Source organism: Pelodiscus sinensis, chromosome 2, assembly GCF_052426305.1.
Source record: "Pelodiscus sinensis isolate ZL-2025 chromosome 2, ASM5242630v1, whole genome shotgun sequence".
In the NCBI taxonomy this organism is placed as follows: Eukaryota; Metazoa; Chordata; order Testudines; family Trionychidae; genus Pelodiscus; species Pelodiscus sinensis.
The window spans coordinates 112,757,686-112,770,426 of record NC_143053.1 but is presented as its reverse complement, the minus strand read 5'-3'; the positions used below and the strand labels follow the sequence as shown (position 1 = coordinate 112,770,426).

At 48.4% G+C, this 12,741-nt stretch overlaps 1 protein-coding gene across 1 annotated transcript in view; it reads right to left on the bottom strand.

The window, feature by feature from the left end:
- ELOVL2 (ELOVL fatty acid elongase 2) overlaps positions 1 to 6,184 on the bottom strand; it is a 76,642-nt gene extending 70,458 nt beyond the window's left edge. The window contains exon 1 of the mRNA XM_075921261.2: positions 6,068 to 6,184. Coding sequence (XP_075777376.2) covers positions 6,068 to 6,070 — 3 coding nt within the window. The 5' untranslated portion in view covers positions 6,071 to 6,184. The remainder of the gene's footprint in view (positions 1 to 6,067) is intronic.
- Between the last annotated feature and the right edge of the window lie 6,557 nt (positions 6,185 to 12,741).

The window sequence follows — 12,741 nt, the reverse complement described above, 5'->3', positions numbered from 1 at the left end:
AAGTGCTTTTGCGGAAAAGCGTATGTGTCAATCTAGATGCTCTGTTCCAAAAATGCTTTTAATGGGAAACTTTTCCATTAAAAGCATTTCTGGAAAATCATGACAGTCTAGACACAGCCCAATTATTTAAGTGCTCACTACTCTTGGGGCAGCTATCCATATTCTTCACTGATTTTTTTTTTTTAGCTCGCTCTGGTCACATATTTAACTTTGAATCATTGTCACTTGGGTCACCATGTTTGCCTTAAGGCAGCTGTCCACGATTCCGGCATTGTCACCATATCCTTGCCCTGACTCATCTGAAGGCTGTAAGCCAGCATTGCCTCTCAGATGTGGATCAACAGTTCTAGTTATATTTTAACCAACTAGTTCTTTTCCCATTTAAGTCAATGGCAAATGGCACTTCAAGACATTTATTTGGTAAAAGTCCCATTGAAGTTGCTAGGTCAGATTTATCCCTCGTGTAATTTAATTTACTTCAGAAATAAATTTGGTCCAAGGGGAATTTTTACTCAGGCAAGACTTCTGCCCTGAGTGTACTCTCATTAAAGCCATATTTTTTCCTCACTCTTGCTGAGAAAGCAAACCACACTACATTATTTTTATTCGATTTGCATGCACCTAAATAAATTTTGGTAAAAACCCAGGGATGCATTTTTATTCTTGTTTTTTTCATTAGGCTGAGTTCTTTTGCAGTGCAAGTAGGTCCACGATGCATGGAACACTTCCTTCCAGATCAATACAGATGCAGAAGAATACATAATATTTGCTAACAGCAACATAACAATGCACCATATGCCTCAGAGCTCTTCGGTATATTAAAGCCAAACATCCAAGAACTATTCAATTTGATTCAGAATTTAAGTAGCTGCTATGTGACCCAGTGGCATAGGCAGATGGGGACACTTAGGTGGGGGGGGGGGATTCAGGGAGGACGGGCAATGATAGGAGGGTAGGGATAGGAACCATTGGGGTCTCCTCTCCCCCTGTTCAGTGCCCTGGGGATAATAGATGCTCTGTCAAAAAGGGGAGGCTGCACTTGCACTGCCCCCCTGCCTGGTATTCCTGCCAGAGAATGTGTTTAGGGGCTTTCCCCACTCTGTCCAGTGCTCCAGCAGAGGAGCAAAGTCAGGGGCTTGCCTCGCTCCATCCAGTTGGCACTCCTGCAGTGGAGTGGGGGTCAGGGCACAGGCCTTGTTCAGTCCCAACACTCCAGCTGAGTAGAGAGGGGTGGGTCAGGGCATGAGGGCTTGTCCTGATCTGCCCGTTCTGGCACTCCAGCTGGGCAATGGAATTTGGGGGTTTTACAAGCCCCAATCCCACTTCTCAACAAGACGCTGGGTGGGCAGAGCAGGGCAAGTCCCATAGCCCAACTCCAGACTCTGGCCAGAGCACTGGGTGGGCAGATCAGGGCAAACTCTTGAGCCTTGACCCTCTCACCCAAAAAGGAGCTCTAGAGCAGGGCAAGCCCCAACCCAGCTGGGTGTCTGGAGTGCCGGACAGGCTGAGCAAGCAAGTGGTAGGGCAGGAACAGAACTGGCAGGAGGGGTATGGATGGCAAGAGGGGAGGGGGCATGGCCCAATCTGGCCCACTAATAGCTATGCCCCTGGTGTGAACCAGAAAAGAGAGTGTCAGGTTTCAGCCTCTGATATCAAATATATAAGTGGAAATCCAGAGTAACTGCACTGATTTAAATGGAATCACTCTGGCCAGAGTCTGGGGTTGGGCCACCGGACTTGCCTAATGTGACTGACCTGAAATCCGCTCTCACATAAGGGGAAGCACTTTGATAGGTTCCAACAGCTGTGTATAACTTTGATTATCAAGAAAATCTCAGTGGGAGTTCTTGATCTGATTCACCAGTTCTGCACACCTGGCCGTTAATTGTATTGTACACCGTTACTTTCATGTTTTCATGCTGCACAATATGTGTTGGAACACAAAGCTCACTTGTAATCATCATTACTGTAGTCTAAGTAATGCATCACCAAGATTTGGAATTGGCTTAATTTTGTTCTGCACAACTACAGGAACTTATGTTATTAATTCTGATGTCTACATACTCACTGTCTGTGTCTACATTGGCAAGATTTTGCACAAAAGCAGGTGCTTTTGCGCAAAATCTTGCCACCTGTCTACACTGGCCGCGAGTACTTGTGCAAGAATACTGACGTTCTAATGTAGGAAATCAGTGCTTCTTGTGCAAATACTCTTACGCTCCCACTCAGGGATAAGCCCTCTTGTGCAAGAGGCCAGTGTAGACAGGCAATGTTAATTTCTTGCGCAAGAAAGCCTGATGGCTAAAATGGCCATTGGCGCTTTCTTGAGCAAGAGAGAGTCTATGCTGGCATGGATGCTTTTGCACAAAAGCACATCAATTGCGCAAATGCACATGCCAGTGTAGACGCTCTCTTGTGCAAATACTTTAACGCAAAAACTCTTGAGTTAAAAGTATTTGTGCAAAATCATGCCAGTGTAGACGCAGCCTATAAGTATATAGGGCAAATTATTCCTCCTTTTTGAGATATTATCCCCCATATCCCTAAAATGCAAAAGAAATACAATGATCTTGTGTCCATTCTTGATTATAGATTGGCTTTTATTAAAGAAAAGAGCAAGTCTAAAGAATCTCATATTGATAAGGAAAAAGAAACTGTTCTATTTCATATTCATACTTAGGCGCCATTGCAAAATATATCCATACAGCCACATAATCAATTTTTTTGTACAAATGTATGCCTTGTGACCGCAGTGTTTCTCCACTGGAGCTGATTTCAACAGTTACTCCAGCAAACCTGGAGTAATGATATTCAGGCCTACTTTTTGAATGCAGTCATATGCATCTGAGTCTAAAAACGTAGCTGATGTTGAATCTGATGCTACTTCTGGTAAAGCCAATGGCAAAATTCCCATTGACTTCAATGGGAGCATGATCAGGTCTAATACCTTTTAGAAAGCTTTCTTGGAAAAGGGCTACTCATTTACAGCAGGACTGTGGCTTTTAAGCCATGCTTTATGCTACTGTAAGTGCTTCATTTGGAATTCCTCCTGCAGCCCTGAAGCAGTATGCACCTCAGCATCATCTCTGTCATCCATTCAGTGGGTGCAGCATATCCCTCCTGCCTTCCTAGGTATCATTCAGGCACAATTAGGCCCTTAAGTGGTCAACTTACAAAGAATAACTTGGGCCCCATTTTTAGAACGAGAACACGTGACCTCTTTTGAATTCTTTAACTTCATTTCACTGACCTTCAAAAGTGGTGGCTCTTTCTGGATGTCACATATGGATGAAAGAAAAATCTCCTTCCAACTATTTTTATGTGTGAAAGATGGCTTTTCATCAGGTAACATGCATACTATTAAAGAGGATGAATAGTCTTATTGCTAAACCACATCACAGAGTTCTGTTGTGAACCATGCCAAAAATTTGTGATGGTACCTTTGACAAGTCACTGAACTGTCTGGCTGTGGCTCGATGTTCTCCTCTGTAAAATGGGTAATAATGGGCCAAACTCAGGGAGATGCTGTGAAGCTGAATTCATTACTGTTATTAAAGTGTTTTGGAGCCCCCTGAAGAAAGTACTATATGCATGCAAATTGGTAATATGTAATAAGAATATCCTTGCATTTTCAGAGTAAGTGCCAGAATTGCTTCACTTTGCAGTTTTCACACACTAGCATCCTAAAAGTGAGTGTTAAAATTATGCTGTTTACATTCATCTTTAAATGAAAAAAAATCCTCTAAAAACAGATGTATGCATGATTAATGCAGAAATGTGTATTAACATACCTTTATGAATAGTCAATAACGTGTACACATGAACTTGAATATTTAGGAAATCAAGCAGATGCAGAATTAAGGGCCTCAGTTTCAAGATGGAATTAGAAATCGGGGTTTTAAGCTTAAGAATTTTGTAAAATAAGATGAATAGTTTTTTATAGTTGTGTTTCTTTAGAGTGAACATTATGAAATCCACATAACAGGCATTGAAGCCATGCAGTATGTTAAGCTTTCTTTATCTGTAAAAATAGTCACTTTTCCCCCGATAAAGGACAGTAGTAGGAAATTGGTTGCAATATTCAAACCACAGAATTGTTAACACTAATACACACTTGACAGGTTCTCAGGCAAAAAGTATGACATGTTTGTCCAAAATACAGACTCTTTTACAGTCCTAAAATTCAGGACCTTTGCTAGATTACTTTTGGGAAGCTGATCTTTTCTTCCTGTCAATCTCGGCCTTATAGATGGCACAGATAGTCTATAAGGAGAGAGTCTTTCTATATGGGCAGGTCTGAGGTTTTTATAGATAAATGCAAATCCACCACCCTGTACTGTCATTGTGGCTAAGGCCTGTTCTATTTTACAGTATTAGGTCAATATAAGATGTTTTGTCTCAGCTAGCAGTGGAAGTGTCTTCACTTAATATTGGGTCCAATAATTGCAATTCTATGCTCAGCAATACCACCTCCCCAGGCTGTGTAGCATCATTGATGTAATTAGGTCTACACAATGACGGTGTGGACACTGCATTTCTTATATTGACTGTTACTGGCTTTGAACAGGCCTCCTGCTATACACCATTCTGTCAGTACAATCAATACAAGTGCTTCCCATGAGGATGCACGCTGCGGACACAAGCAATTTAATAAGTGCTGTGGTTGTATGCTGACATAAGTTAGGTTAACATAATTTTGTAGAGTAGACGTGGCTTGAGTCTTTCTTTTTGTTTTGTTTCGCCTTCTGAAATCACTCCGAGTCATTCATGAGGCACATTTACTGGCCTTTCATTTTCTGCTCCAGTACACACACAAGCAAGTTTATATTCTAGGTTCAATCCCAAGTGTTAAATATAGAGTAAAGTGCTCTGTGATACTTCATGGGAGAGAGTCACATTATACAAATAACCACAACAATAATGCCAAGATTTTTACAACACTCTTTACCTTTAGATTTCAAATATTTTTTTTTAAAGAAGCCCAATTATTCCCATTTAATGAATGGGGAAACTGAGGCACGGGAAGAGAACTAACTTGCCCAAGTTCACCCACTAATAGAGCTGAATTAGACCCAGTTCTTCTGACTTCCATTCCAATAATGCCCAAGCCACTAATGAATGTAAGGAAACCTAAGTCCTGGAAACCTTCAATGGGTGAGGGTGTTGCGGGTGGCTAGAGCGAGCTGCAGCTGATGAAAGTGAGACTGAGTGCTCCAGGAATTTGACTCGCACAATTAATTGATTCCAGTTTAGATCTGAACTTGGCATCCGAGTTCATCTTAGACTCCCTAGTAATTTGGGGCTGATCAGATCCGGGACCTTTATTTTGGAGGGGCTGGGAGGGAGAGAGGATGTTACAAATTTCCTTTCCCTCCCCCTCATGCCCCACCTATGCGGTTGCCGGGCGATAGTGATCCCCCCCCCCCCAGCCACTCCCCCCTGTCCCGCTGGCAAACCCCTCCCTCCCCCGCCGGCCTTAGGGCTGGGGTGGCAGAGGAGCGCTGCCTCTCCCCGGGGCAATCCGGCCGGGCTAAGCCGGCTTTAGGGTCGCTTTGTGCCAGGGGCGCGGCGAATCCAGGCCACAGGGTTAAACCGCTTCTCCGCAGGGGGGGAGCGTCCATCGCGGGGCTGCTCCCGCACGGCCCCCGGGGGCTCTCCCGGGCCCCGCGCTCGTGCCGGGAGGGAGCTGCTGGGCGGGGGCCGCGTCACCCGCCCGGCGCCAACTCGGGGGGGGGGGTGTGTGGGGGGGGGAAGCCCCCTCCCCCCACCAGCCATTTCCTTTTGTTCCCCGCGCTCAGGCCCCTCGCCGGCCGGGGCGTGGGGCGGGGGCTCCGGGCCGGTGGCAGGGGCCGGGGTTGCGGGCACCGGGGGGGTTGGCGGCGCTGCCTGCGCGGGTCCCGCTCCAGCCGGGCGCGCCCCGCTCCCCGCCGCCCTTCCCTGGCCGCACAATGGGAGCGGGCGCAGCGCGGCGGCCGGGAGCTGCTGGGGCTGCCCGGCTCCCTCCTTCCCCGCCGCTTTGGGGCTCCCTCGGCAAGAGCCCAGCGGCGGCCGGGGCCCCCGCACTCACCATGCTGCGGGCTGGCGGGGGTCAGGCGGGCGAGAGAAGCAAAGCGCTGTCCAGGGTATCCAGCTCCCTGCCGCTCGCTCCGCGCGCTCGCTCGCTCGGCTCCCTTTCTTCCCCCTCCCTCCCTCCAGCTTAAGCAGAGCCCCGGCCTCCACATGCTCCCCCCTCCTCCCCCTCGCAGCCGGGAGCTGGTGACTTCAGAGGGGAGGCGGATCCGGGGAAGGTTCTTTCCCACCCCCTCGCGAGCGCTGGCTGGCAAGGGAGGCAGGTGCACGAGCAGAAGGGGGCTGACTAGTGTGTCTGAGTAGGACAGCTCCTGGCGGCCGCACTGGAGCATCCCCTTAAGCATGCTCAGCTGTGCAGCTGGTCCAAGCTTGCTAACAGGTGAGCTTGGGCTGGAGCTAACTAGCTCTCCAGCCCAAATTCTCCTGTGCCAATAGAGGGCTAACGCTGACAGTGGCTAGAAAACAACTAGGCTTGGGCTACACTGCGGGGTGTTTGCGCAAGAAGGCTTTTGCGGAAGAGCTGTTGCTTGAAAATTTCTTGTGCAAAAGTGTGGCCACAGCCCAAAGCGTGGACGCTCTTGGGCAAGAAAGCACGGATGGCTATTCACAGAATGGCCATCAGAGCACCTGTGCTTTTTCCGATAGGCTCTATTTGCACAAGAAATTCCTGCGGAGCATCCACACATGCCTTTTTGGGCAACAGCTGTCATTATGCCTTGTAAAAGGAGATTTACCTACACCAGAAAAAGCCTTCTGTTCTGCCATTTTGCTGCCAATTTACTTGTGCAAAAGCTCAGTTGAGGTGTGGACGCTCCGCAGATTTTTGCACAACCATTTTTGCACAAGAACCTTGCAGTGTAGACAGAGCCTAAGAGTGTAGTTGCAGGGGGCATCTAGGGCTATCTCTACACAGCAGCATTATTTTGGAATAACTAACATTCTGAAAGAAAAAAACCAAAGTCCACATCTACACTACAAGCAGTTATTTCAACATGTTGAAATAATGTTGAGCTGGAGGACTTCTTACTCCAACTCCTCTAACCCGCATTATGCAAGGAGTAAAGGAAGTCGGAGGAAGAGTGCTCTTTCTCAGACTTCCTGTGTAGACAGCATCAAAAACAGAAATAAGCTATTTTGACTTAAGCTATGCAATTGACATAGCTCAAGCTGCACATATTATCTCTGGTGTAGCCCTTCTGTGAAGATGTGCCCTAGGTGGCTGGTGATGACAAACAGACTATGTCTACCCTACAGAGTTTTGTCAGAAAAATAGCCATTTTTCTGACAAAACCTGAGGTACATCCACACATCAAGCGTGTTCTTTCGACAGTAAATCGAAATTAACAAAACTATCCAAAGCCCAAGATTTGGTGGTGATGGGGGACTTCAACTATCCAGACATATGTTGGAAAACTAACACAGCGGGGCACAGGCTATCCAATAAGTTTCTGGACTGCATTGGAGACAACTTTCTGTTTCAGAAGGTTGAAAAAGCTACCAGAGGAGAAGCTGTTCTGGATTTGGTTTTAACAAATAGGGAGGAACTAGTTGAGAACTTGAAAGTGGAAGACAGTATAGGGGACAGTGATCATGAAATAATAGAGTTCATGATCTTAAGGAAAGGTAGAAGGGAGACCAGCACAATTGAGGTAATGGATTTCAGGAAAGCAGATTTTGATAAGCTCAGAGAACTTGTAGGTAAGGTCCCATGGGAAGCAAGACTGAAGGGAAAAAAAGCTGAGGAGAGTTGGAAGTATTTCAAAGGGACGTTGTTAAGGGCCCAAAAGCAAACAATTCCGCTGTGTAGGAAAGACAGAAAATATGGCAAAAGACCAGGTTGGCTTAACAAGGAGATCTTGCATGATCTCAAAATAAAAAAGGAGTCATATAAAAAATGGAAACTAGGACAACTAACAAAGGATGAATATAGGCAAGCAACACGGGAATGCAGGGGCAAGATTAGAAAGGCAAAAGCACAAAATGAGATCAAACTAGCTACAGGCATAAAGGGAAACAAGAAGACCTTTTATAAATACACTAAAAGCAAGAGGAAGACCAAGGACAGGGTAGGCCCACTGCTTAGTGAGGAGGGAGAAGCAGTAACAGGAAACTTGGAAATGGCAGAGATGCTCAATGACTTCTTTGTTTCGGTCTTCACCGAGAAGTCTGGAGGTGTGCCTAACGTAGTGAATACAAGCAGAGAGAGGGTAAGTTTAGAAGATAGGATACACAAAGAACAAGTTAAAAATCACTTAGGAAAGTTAGATGTCAGCAAGTCACCAGGTCCTGATGAAATGCATCCCAGGATACTCAAGGAGCTGATAGAGGAGGTATCTGAGCCTTTAGCTATGATTTTTGAAAAATCATGGCAGACGGGAGATTCCAGAAGACTGGAAAAGGGCAAATATTGTGCTCATCTATAAAAAGGGGAATAAGAACAACCCAGGAAACTACAGACCGGTCAGTTTAACGTCTGTCCCAGGGAAGATAATGGAGCAAGTAATTAAGGAAATCATATGCAAACATTTGGAAGGTAATCAAGTGATAGGGAATAGCCAGCATGGGTTTGTGAAGAACAAGTCATGCCAAACTAATCTGATAGCTTTCTTTGATAGGATAACGAGCCTTGTGGATAAGGGAGAAGCGGTGGATGTCATATACCTAGACTTTAGTAAGGCATTTGATACGGTCTCGCATGATATTCTTATTGATAAACTAGGCAAATATAACTTAGATAGGGCCACGATAAGGTGGGTGCATAATTGGCTGGATAACCGTAGTCAGAGAGTTGTTGTTAATGGTTCTAAATCCTGCTGGAAAGGGATAACAAGTGGAGTTCCTCAAGGGTCTATTTTGGGACCTGTACTGTTCAATATCTTCATCAATGATGTAGATATTGGGATAGAGAGTACGCTTATTAAGTTTGCAGATGATACCAAACTGGGTGGGGTTGCAACTTCTTTGGAGGATAGGGACATAATTCAAAATGACCTTACCAAGTTAGAGAAATGGTCAGAGGTAAACAGGATGAGGTTTAATAAAGAGAAATGCAAAGTGCTCCACTTAGGAAGGAACAATCAGTTCCATACATACAAGATGGGAAGCGACTGTGTAGGAAGGAGCATGGCGGAAAGGGATCTAGGGGTCATAGTGGACCACAAGTTGAATATGAGTCAACAGTGTGATGCTGTTGCAAAAAAAGCAAATATGATTCTAGGTTGTATCAACAGGTGTGTTGTCAGCAAAACTCGTGAAGTCATTCTGCCGCTCTACTCTGCACTAGTTAGGCCTCAGCTGGAGTACTGTGTCCAGTTCTGGGTGCCACATTTCAAGAAAGATGTGGAGAAATTGGAAAGCGTACAGAGAAGAGCTACAAGAATGATTAAAGGTTTAGAGAACATGACCTATGAAGCCAGGCTTCATGAACTGGGCTTGTTTAGTTTGGAAAAAAGAAGATTAAGGGGGGACATGATAGCAGTTTTCAAATATCTAAAAGGGTGTCACAAGGAGGAAGGAGAAAATTTGTTCCTCTTGGTTTCTGAGGACAGGACAAGGAGTAATGGGCTTAAAGTGCAGCAGGGGAGGTTTAGATTGGACATTAGGAAAAAATTCCTAACTGTCAGGGTGGTCAAATATTGGAATAAATTGCCAAGGGAGGTGGTGGAATCTCCCTCTCTGGAGATATTTAAGAACAGGTTGGATAGACATCTGTCGGGGATGGTGTAGACGGAGCTTGGTCCTGCCTTGAGGGCAGGGGGCTGGACTCGATGACCTCTTGAGGTCCCTTCCAGTTCTATGATTCTATGATTCTATGAAAGAACAGAGGCGATTTTGCATAATTGGTATTCCTCTTTCTACGAGGAAGAGCTCTTTCACAGAAAGGCATGTGTGGGTGGGAAGGAGTGGGTTTTTTTGCGCAAGAAGAGGACTTCAGGAAAAAGCACAGGTAACCTGGTGGCCACTCCATACCAGCTAATCACAACTTTATAGTCCCTGTCTCCTGGTAAAGCTACAAGCACCCTGAACAAGCCTTGTGGCAGGAAACTGTCCAGAGAGCAGCACCTGACTGCATGGCTCTCCTTGCCACAGGCCAGGACACCCATGGCAGAGCCTCAAGCCCCCGGCACCCACCATCCCTGCAAAGGAGCAACAGGAGGGGTCCCTGGATTCCCCCAGGGGGATGAAGAGGCACGCCCCAACGTGATCTGGCCTGGAGATAGAGTCCCTCCTTGAATTGTGGGGTGAGGAGGAGACTCTGCAAGATCTCCGGGCCAAACGGTGGAATGCAGACATTTATGCCTGGATGGCCGAGTCCCTGGCAGAGCGGGGACACCCAGCCCTGACCATGCAACAGGTCCAGAGCAAAGTCAAGGAGCTCTGCCAGGGATATGTCCATGCAACAGAGCACAGCTGGTGCTCAGGGGCAGGACCCCAAACCTGCCCCTCCTACGAGAAGCTGCACCGCATCCTGAGAGGTGGGGAAATGTCTTTCTTACCCATCCTGCTGGTCTCCGGGGTTGAGACCCCCATAGTTGTCCAGCCAGAGGTCACCCTGGAGGAGGAGGAAGAGGGCCAGGACCAGCCAAAGGAGGAGAGGGAGGATATCATCACCCTCCCCTTGGAGCTGGTGTAGGTCAGCCAGGACATCTCCCAAGGCCTCCCTGGGTTCCTGGGAGGTATCTTTAAGTGAGTTGTCACACACACAGGGTGGGGGAGGCAGGCGCACAGGGAGCTGGGGGCAAGTGTCGCTCAGGCAGCACATCGTGCTCCAGTCCATGCACGTGCAACCATGTGCAGCATGAGTGTGTGTTCTGCGGACACAGCAGGCAACCCCTGAACATGCCCGGGTTTCTGCTGCCAGGCTCAGGGGAGGACACACGTCCTTCCCCTGGGGAGGGGAGCGGCGGCACACACCCGGCTGGAAGCAGGCTAGTCACAAGGGTGCAGGCATGACCCCACACAGACCAAGGAGTGCTGCACACAGCACACAGACATACCTGCACATGCGAGGCAGCATCCGCTCCCACAGACAGCCCAGCGAGTGGCAGCTATGTGTGCAGACCCCAGGAAGGGCCAGACTGCTTCTGGCTCCTCTGCCACCCATGAGGGGATCCCACTGTGGCTGGACACTTCCCTTGCCTGCCTGTCCATGGTGTGTATGGAGGGAAGAGGTAGCACGATCCTCTGGTCACATTGGGGCCCCTGTGAGACAGGACCTGTTATGCAGGCCACACATGGCCTTGCATCAGGGACATCCCTCTCCTCTTGGCAGTGGACTATTAGTCGCTGGTCACAGAGCAGGGCACGGCCCCAGGGAATGTGTCTGTAGGGATGACTTGACGGCCTCTCCCTCTCATATGTTCTCCACAGCTAGACCAGCCGGGACTGAGGGCCAAGACGCACCACCACAGCCACCTGCCAGAGCCCGGGGGACCTACAGACGAACCAGGTTGCAGGAGGATCTGATGCAGCAGCACATCAGCATCTTCTGCAACATCCATCAGACCCTGGTGCACAGGGTCCATGCAGACTTAGAGTGGCGGGAGCATGCCTGGGACCAGATGATGGAGCGGTGTGACACTATGTGTGCCAACATATCCCACATGGCGTAACACCCGCTTGATGCTGCTGCTCTTGGCTTCCACCCTCCTGCCCCCCATTCTATGGCCATTGCCCATGCACCTGCCCACCCTGCTATGCCTCTGCTCCCTCCCGTAGCAATGCCCAGGCCCCCTCCCCTACATCCAGATGTGTGAGGAGGCACAGGAAACATGCCTTTCAGGCAGCCAAAGGCACACTCCATCTGGATCCTGGCTCGGTTCAGGTAGGCATTAAACAGGTCTCTGCAGCCTGGGATCCAGGTGGCTGGTGTAGGGTTTCATTAGCCAGGGCATTAGTGGGTATGCTGTGTCTCCGACTATGCACAGCAGCATGTGAATGTCGCCAACCACAAAGTCCTGATGTGGGAAAAAGCTGACTACCTCCAACTTCCTGTGGAAGCTTGAGTTTCTAAACACTCGGGCATCGCGTGCCCTGACCAACCACCCCACAAAAATGTCCATAAATTGTCCCTGGTGGTCCACCAGGGCCTGCAGGACAATTGAAAAGTAGCCCTTTCGATTAATGTACTGGGTCGCTCTATGGTCCAGTGTTCGGATGGGGATGTGTGTCCCATCGATGGCTCCCCTGAAGTTGGGGAACCCCAGGGCAGTAAATCCAGCCACGGTCACGGCCAGGTCTCCGAAACAGATGACTCTCCATAGCAGCAGGGAGTTGATGGCTGTCACCACCTGCAGAAGGAGACAAATAAACACACAAAACAGAGAATGTGAGAGATGCATGAGCCCCCTCCACTCCTTTGCCCCCCCCCAAACGCCCCAGGACTCACCTCTTATGAGGCCGCTCCCCCTCAGCAGCAAGGCTGTGTGAGGGTGGAGCATCACAAGCCTCCATGGGCAGGGCTTTCCTGTCACTCCCCATGGTCCCCAGCCCCCCTTTCCTGAGGGCCCCCCATCCAATAGTCTCTCCTCCCCCCGTGCAGGGACTGTAGCCCAGGAGCTCCTTACCTCCTTAAGGAGGGCCCCGATGGTGGACTTCTCCTCCCCAAACTGGTTGCCCACTGACTGGTAGATGTCTGGTGTGGCGAGCTTCCAGAGGGTGATTGCGACCCAC